Here is an 8,825-nt window from a genome sequence, read left to right as displayed (position 1 = left end):
ATGGCTTCTAGTTTGGTCCATCAGTATAAGGTACTAACAACATATGATCCGCCCGCACAAACACAAAGACAGATGATACTTACATGAATAATTTATTCATGGAGCACAAATTTAACATCAAAAGTATCTATAAAATTACTATCTGACAGAATTATTGATCATATAAACAGATTATTGTATGAAGATATCAATTGAATCTAGCAAAGACTAACTAAAGCAAATTAAAATTCTAGAAACCCTGCTTCATAAACTTGAAGAAAGAGGTTGTTAATTTATAGGAAGTTCAATCCTAAACCCTAAAATTATTCTATAGATTCTCATAAAATTGCTTCATAATTCAAGAGTATAGTGAGCACTAAACACTGCAACAAGCATTGATTAAGGCTCACCTTGAGTAAGACTATCAACAATTGTATCTAGCAAAGACTAGCAACCCAACAGCTAGACCAGTAAGGTCTACTAGGTAACATATAGAGTTGTCAAGTCCCGTTCGCTAGGCGCATAGGTTTCCAGACACCAAAATGGGGTGGCAATCCCTAACACCAATGATGTTATTCCAACCATGAAAGCCAACATGAACGCACTCGAAACTAGCTTGGTTGGCACCCAATTCACCGGAAACCTGAACCAAAATAGTGTTCAAAACCAAATCACTTCCCATTTGGGACCAGATGGGCTGGGGCTATGATTCGAAACCATAACAATTATCGACAATGTTCTAACCATTGACCCAAATAGGATCATAATCGTTAAGGAAAGCACAAGTATTTTATGTAGCAAGCATGTTGGTTTGAAGTAAACAGATGATGACGTTCATGATGATCATGAAAGGAGGTGAGTATGGAGATAATATCAATTTCTTCGGAATTTACCATTTTGGAAGTATGATGTCTCGGTTGTCAGTAACTATGAAGTTTAGGGTTTGACCACAATTTTGGAAGTCAACATTCCATGAATAAAGAGCAAGCGGATAAGACCTTCTTCCTTCTGCAAAACACACATTATAATACATACATAGTGATTGTGAAGTTTGGTAATTCAACAACAAGCAACCATTGAAAACAACAGAAAAAAGGGAATATAGTAGAACAAAAGCATTTAGATTTATGAATGTTGATATTGTTCTGCTAATTGATTCTATATAGTGTTAAAACTAAAACATGTTAGATTTTGTTATGGGGAAATTGATTTGATCCATTAATTGATCAGGCCTCGATGAGAGGAAGAAAACCATGGTGGGAACTAGAAATGCAATAACACAGAGGAAGATGACGAACATGAGAGAGAGAGAGAGAGAGAGAGAGAAAGAGAGAGGGAGAGAGAGAGACAGAGAGAGAGATAGGCCTAAAATTTTCTCTGTGTGTCACTCCAACTGGAAAAAAAACAAGTAAATGGAACTAAACAGACAGACTGGCCACAAGTTAGTTCCCTCATAAAGCTAGAGAGAGAGAGAAAGAGAGAGGGAGAGGGAGAGAGAGAGAGAGAGAGAGAGAGATAGGCCTAAAATTTTCTCTATGTGTCACTCCAACTGGAAAAAAACAAGTAAATGGAACTAAAAAGACAGACTGGCCACAAGTTAGTTCCCTCATAAAGCTAGAAAATAGTTTAGGGACTAAAATGACCAACCCTAGAAAATTCGTAAAACATATATATATATATATATATATATATATATATATATATATATATATATATGGGTGAGATCAGTTGAAAACTCATAGTTTCCCGAGAACCCGAGAACTAAAAGTGGAAGGTTAGATCACAATTATTTCATTAAGGACATGATCGGAATCTTACTAGTCTCATTTAACGGTTAATTTTTTTTTGTGTTATTTGGAATATTAATAGAAATGTATAAAAAAGTATATAAAAATCAAAATTTCATATTTTTTTATATAATAGTATTTTTCACTTTTTTTTAAAAAAAGTGAAGATTTTTTAGTTTTTTATAGAAAACATGAATTTTTGAAAAAAAAAAATGAATTTTTACTTTCAAAAAACTGCAATTTTTTTAAAAGTATATAAAATCAATAAAATTAAAAATATACTAGAATATTTAAAAAATACTATCAATTTTTAACCAAAAAAAAATCAACATTTTAGGTACATATATGCATATTTTTATAAATGCAAACATGCATATTTCATATACTATAATATTTGTAAGGAAATCATAAAATTAAAAAAAAAAATTAAAAAAAAAACTCATTTTAGTTACTAATCTATAAACACAATCGAATAAATATTTTATTCGATACAAAAAAAGATATAAAAAAAAATGCTACAAATTTTGAAGCCGTTTTCTTGTCTTTGAGTTAGTGTTTCCATATTTTCTTCAATTTATTATTTTCACCTCTTCAATATTCACTACAATTTCTTCCAAATTTACACAAAAAAATGATTGATACAAAAACACTCACAAAAATACATATGTGCTTTACATATGAATCACATGTAATTTATATGTAAATTACATGTGAATCACATGTAATTCATACATGTGAATCACGTGTAATTCATATGTGATTTACATGTGAATCATATGTAATTCACATGTGAATTACATGTAATTCATATTTGAATCATATGTGAATCACATGTTATTTACATTTGAATCACATGTAATTCATATGTGAATTACATGTGAATCACGTGTAATTAATATGTTAATTACATGTGATTTATATGTGAATTACATGTAAATCACATATGATTCATATATGAATCGCATGTAATTCATATGTGATTTACATGTGAATCACATACACTTCATATGTGAATTACATGTGAATCACATGTAATTCAAATGTGAATTACATTTGAATCACATGTAATTCATATGTGATTTACATGTGAATCATATGTAATTCATATGTAAATTACATGTGAATCAGATTTAAATCATATGTTAATTACGTGTGATTTACATGTGAATCAAATGTAATTCATATATGTAAATTACACGTAATTCATATGTGAATTACATGTGAACAATATGTAATTTATGGATCAAGACATCAAGTATCCAGATAAATTTTGATTAGGAAAAATAGATAAAACCGGAATACCTTGATTATAGCCATATATGGCTTCTAGTTTGGTCCATCAGTATAAGGTACTAACAACATATGATCCTCCCGCACAAACACAAAGACAGATGATACTTACATGAATAATTTATTCATGGAGCACAAATTTTAACATCAAAAGTATCTATAAAATTACTATCTGACAGAATTATTGATCATATAAACAGATTATTGTATGAAGATTTCAATTGAATCTAGCAAAGAATAACTAAAGCAAATTAAAATTCTAGAAATCCTGCTTCATAAACTTGAAGAAAGAGGTTGTTAATTTATAGGAAGTTCAATCCTAAACCCTAAAATCATTCTATAGATTCTCATAAAATTGCTTCATAATTGAAGAGTATAGTGAGCACTAAACACTGCAACAAGCATTGATTGAGGCTCACCTTGAGTAAGACTATCAACAATTGTGTTGAATTTCATTCCTCCCGTCTTGTCAAAAACATTTATAGCATGCATAGCCCAAGATAAAGGAGAAAATGTGCTTGACTATGATTAAAACCTCTAAAATGTAACCAAATCATGAAAGAAATTATAAATAAGCTAAGAAAATTTCTGAATTACCAACTCATTCTTCATTTACATTTATAGTAGAAGCTTATATCGTGTACATATATCACAAAATAGTAATCCAATATTGCAAAAACAAACAACAATTTGAATTACGAAACAGGTTGAATCCCAAATTGACATTGATCTAGCTTACATACGATTATCCTTCATAAAATCCCTATTTGTTACAGGAAATCCTAAACATATTTACATGATATGTATGTACAAAAACATATACACTCTCCTATCGTTATAGATAACAAAAAAACTTCTTCAAACATATTTCTCACTGACCAACAACTTGACTTCATAATTACACTAAATGCCTTTTGATACAAACTTCAAATTAGTTGCTTATGTTAAGGCAGTATGATTTGACAAAACATTAGGTATTTTTTTTTTATCTAGTTGCTTAAAACTTTGACTTGAATCACTAGATGCTGCAATAAGTAACCAACGAGTAACAATTGCTAAAAATTATCATCGAATTGCTCATTTGATACAGATACATACATCTTCCTAACAATGATATGACTATCTAGAATGATCAGCTCCAATAACTTTATACAGCTCTGAACTGCAATGCGTTCAAACATAAGGTTTAATTATTTAACTCTTCTTCATGAGTAAAGCAAACAAAAAAATTCAAACAGATGTGAGTAATCATACATACCTCAAGATTCAAAACATCCATCCGACTTATGATGTTGTCCTCCAATATCCCATGATTTTGCATCACAATACCAAGAACACAGCATACAAGTCCCTTATAAACAATCTCATTCATACTGCTATCTCCACTTGTAACGACGTAAAATTTCAAACAAAATTTTCATTTTCAAACACAATAAAACTCATGTCAATAATTCTCAAAATTTCAAACAATATTTTCATTGACAAATCATATTCATTGACAAATCATATTCATTGACAAATCATATTCATTTCCAAAACACTTGTTTAATTATGAGAGTAAACATCCCAGGCTAACTTGTCATGGTGTGTGCACGGCAAGCCTCCCGAGCTGCTCTTCTAAAAACTGAACACCTGAAACCAAAACTGAAAATCGTAAGCACGAAGCTTAGTGAGTTCCCCAACCTACCGCATACCATACATATCTACTAATCCATACATGCCATACATAACATTGAGCATATAACCACATACTGGGCTCCCACCCACTACATTGGGCCTTGTCTGCTATCCGAACTTATCCGCCACCAGGCCCCACATGGCTTCGAGCCCCGCTCGGCGTACATATATGTTTTCCTTAGACCCTGCCTGTCTCCGGGCCCTTCCCGCTAACATATACTAGAATAAAATCATATCACAACACATAAATAACATGCTCTACTGGATTACTGTACTAAGGCCTCGCCCCCTGTCCTACTACTGATGAATCATGGAACCCCATCCACGCTCGTATTGACAGTGAGATACGGGCCCAGCTTATACTCACTATTTTCCTTACTTGGGCCTCGCCCTTGCTCTACTGCTAATGAGGTATGGAACACCGTCCACACTCTGCTATTGGTGAGATATGGGACCTCGCCCACACTCACCTCGCTACCAGGCACATACATGTATCACACAGACAACAAGTATAACTATCATACAGACCATTCCTTGGGCACCTGCTCGTTAACATTGGACCATAGTCCCCAATGTCATACTAGCATACTGTGCCTAGGACTAACCCCTGGGTCTTCCTACTCATAACTACATGGGCCGAAATTATCGTCGTAGACCCATTCACACAAAGGAAAACTCACCTACGATGCTTAACTTTGTTGATAACCCTCTGGCTGCTATCAGACAACTCTCTGAACCGCTGCTCACTAGCTCCCCGTGCTACTAATAACAATATAATACTTAGCTCCAAACTGAACTCTAGAAGTCAAACTAAGTCAACTATGGTCAAAGTCAACCTTCCAGTTGACTTGACTCGCCGAGTCAACTAATAGAATCATCGAGTTCTTAAACTCATAAACTCTCAAAATACTACTCAACTCGCCGAGTCACCCCAAGACTCATCGAGTTCAACGATCTATGAGTCCCATCCTGTCCAACTCAATGAGTAACCACTCAACTCATTGATCTGCGTGTTAACCAGAAAAGGTTGAGGTTCTATGTCTAGACTTGCTGAGTCCAAGGACAGACTCGCCGAGTCCAAGGCAATCTTTAACAGACTCCCCGAGTTGTTCTTCAACTCGCCGAGTCCGTGCTCATGTTCATACAACTCGCCGAGTACACCCATGTGACTCGCCGAGTCTATTCATCTCTCAATCCATACAGTGGCTTTTCGAGCCATGCAGGGGCTCCAAACCCATAGATCCACTCTTCTGAAGTCTAACCCCCATGTAAAGTTGCAAACTCTACGTGAAGGGTTATTGTCACTTTAGCCCAACAAAGTTACGTATAATGGTTTAAATGGTCCCTCGTGAGTATTTTTTGCATTTTGAGGGCATAAACTTGTTATTTGTTAGTTTAAAAGGGCAATCTTGAAAAAATGAAGGGGTCAACTGGTGACCCTATCCTACCTGGCATTCCATGTCATATGCAATAAAGCCATTACATTGCCACGTGTGCACAGTAGTTAATGAGAGATAGTGTACGCTTAAACCCCTCAACTGTCCCCTTCTTTCACTTTCGTCTATAACTTCCGCATCGGACTTCGTTGTTGATTTGTTCTTCGGTCCTATCCTTTTCTTCAAGTGTTAGTCACTCAAATCGGGGAACTTTGTTGTTGCTATGGCCGTTTTCATGAAGATTGATCTACATTTTGCTGGAATTTTTACCAGGTATCCCTCTATTACTTACACAGATGGAGCAGAGAAACGATTTAATGATGTTAATTTTGCTGGAATGGACAAGCAGGAATTTGTCGAGTTCCTTGAAAGATTCGCATGTGACATATGTGTGAATGTGTACTTTTTCATGCACAATATTGTTTTTCCTAATGGTTTAAGGTTAATCGCGAATGACATGGAGTACATGGAACTAATCGAGGTAGGGTATGCTTCTAATTATGTAATCGATGTATATATGGACCATCTTGGTGTTAATGTACATCAATGGATTCTTGAATAGCAAGCTGAAGTTGGCAGTTCTTTGGACCAATTATCTGGTGCAAATGAAGATCATAAATAAGTTCACAGTCATATGGATATGGATGATGGTCTCGACAAGCAAGATTTACATGGTGGTATGGATGATATCCCACGTCCAAACGAGGATTTGCAAGGAGAGCAAGATGATTGCATTCACATGGAAGGGGATAGTGATCATGATGAGTACATTCCTATGAACAAGACAAAGGAGGATGAGTTTTTGGGTAAGTTGTGCCCAAAGGAGCAAGTCACCCCAGACAGTCCACCTCGTGAAGATACATATGATCCACCAGATAAAGTTGAAGTAATTTCTACTGACCAGGATATTTACAATGAGAATGTTCATTGGAAAAAGCAAAACCCTGTATTAGGTATGAGATTTCTGAGTCCTAAACAACTGAAACATATGATGTGTAACTATGCTGTAGCAAATGGTTATCAGTTGTGTTACAAAAAAAATTATAGTAGGAGGCTGTTAGGGAAATGTTGTTCTAGTCAGTGCAGGTTTAGGATGTGGGCTTCTTGGATGAGTGAGGAAAAGTATTTCCAGATAAATAGTCTTATAAATGAGCATAATTGTGCAAGAAACTTCAATTTACGTTCAATTGTCAATTATTCATGGATAGGTACCGATTACTCAACACAATTCTTACAGAAACAAAAGGTTAGTGTGAGGCTACTTAGGGATGAGTTTAAAGAGAAATTTGGTATAGATGTGAGTATGGGACAGTGTAGAAGAGCAATGAAGTATGCATTTGAACTAATTGAAGGAACATTAGTGGAGCATTATGCAAAGTTGTGGTCATATGGTGAGGAGATTATAAGATCAAATCCAGGATCAACAGTTAAAATTGATGTCAATTCTATGCCAGATGGTAAGAATTATTTTAGCAAACTTTATTTGTGTTTTGATGGGCTTAAGCAAGGGTGGAGAGGGAGTTATAGAAGGATTATAAATTTAGATGGATGTTTCTTAAAGGGCTTATGTAGTGGTGAGCTCATATCTGCTGTAGGAAGAGATGCCAATAATCACATATTTCCAATTGCATGGGCAGTTGTCTGTGTAGAGAACAAAGAAAATTGGAAATGGTTTCTAGAAAACCTTAGAGATGACTTGCAACTGAATTATGGTTTTGGTATAACATTAACGTCAGATCAGCATAAGTTTAGTATTTTTACTTCCTAATTTAATGAATTCTAGTTTCATACCCTTTATATAATTTGTTACCATTGTTGCACAGGGGCTGTTAGAGGTTGTGAAGGAAATACTGCCTATTGCTGAACATAGGCAGTGTGCAAGGCATATTGTTGCCAACTTTAGGAAAAGATTTAGTGGTGTGCATTATGAAAACATGTTTTGGAAGGCAAGCAAGGCATCCACTGAGCCTTTATTCAATGTTGCCATGAAGGAGATTGAAGTGCTTAACCCTGCAGCTTTTGCTTATCTTATGGACACCAACCCCAAATCTTGGAGTAGAGTATTTTTTCAAGAGGGAAAGATGTGTGATGCAGTGGAGAATGGGTTATCTGAGAGCTTCAACAGTGTGATAAGAGATGCTAGGAAAAATCCAATCATCACCATGTTAGAGGAGATTAGATTGTATGTTATGAAGAGAATATACAATTCTAAAGATTAAAGGTAGTTCATGGCCTGATTACAAGCCTTGCCCAGCAATTACACTCCTTCTGAATCAATTAAAAAGCACAAAGGTACTTTCTAAACTCTAAAGTCATAAATTAATATAATTACTTATGTTATGTCTACACTAGGTATTGATAGGTTTTACCAAGTGGTCTTAACCAATTTGAAACAAGAAACATGGTTGAGGCCTATGTTGTTGACCTGGACAAGAAGACTTGCACTTGTAGAGTGTGGAAACTTAATGGTTATGGATGTGTTCATCCAGTTGCAACTATATCATTCCTTAATAGATATGTTGGTGGTTATGTTGATACAATGTTCTATGGAGCAGTCTACAAGAACACCTATAAGTATCTAATTCAGGGGATGAATGGTAGCTACATGTGGCCACCTACTAACTTCATACCACCTCTTCCACCAATGAAGAGAAGA

General features: G+C 34.9%; 1 protein-coding gene and 1 pseudogene across 1 annotated transcript; both read left to right on the top strand.

Moving 5' to 3' along the window:
- On the top strand, positions 1–926 carry LOC145045630 (dirigent protein 16 pseudogene; annotated as a pseudogene).
- A 5,877-nt stretch (positions 927–6,803) lies between these two features.
- LOC145045629 (uncharacterized) lies at positions 6,804–8,388 on the top strand. The gene is made up of 2 exons (XM_078993956.1): positions 6,804–7,808; positions 7,993–8,388. The coding sequence occupies exons 1-2, from the start codon at positions 6,804–6,806 to the stop codon at positions 8,386–8,388; spliced, it is 1,401 nt and encodes a 466-aa protein (XP_078850082.1).
- The last annotated feature ends 437 nt before the right edge of the window (positions 8,389–8,825 follow it).

This window comes from Lactuca saligna, chromosome 5 (assembly GCF_052625555.1).
Source record: "Lactuca saligna cultivar CGN05327 chromosome 5, ASM5262555v1, whole genome shotgun sequence".
Lineage (NCBI taxonomy): Eukaryota > Viridiplantae > Streptophyta > Magnoliopsida > Asterales > Asteraceae > Lactuca > Lactuca saligna.
This window is presented reverse-complemented; position numbering and strand designations above follow the sequence as displayed.

Coding starts and splice junctions, on each gene's coding strand:
- LOC145045629 (XM_078993956.1), top strand. CDS start 6,804: ATGGATATGGATGATGGTCTCGACAAGCAAGATTTACATGGTGGTATG. Junction 7,809..7,992: donor TTCCAATTGCATGGGCAGTT/GTCTGTGTAGAG, acceptor ATTGTTGCACAG/GGGCTGTTAGAGGTTGTGAA.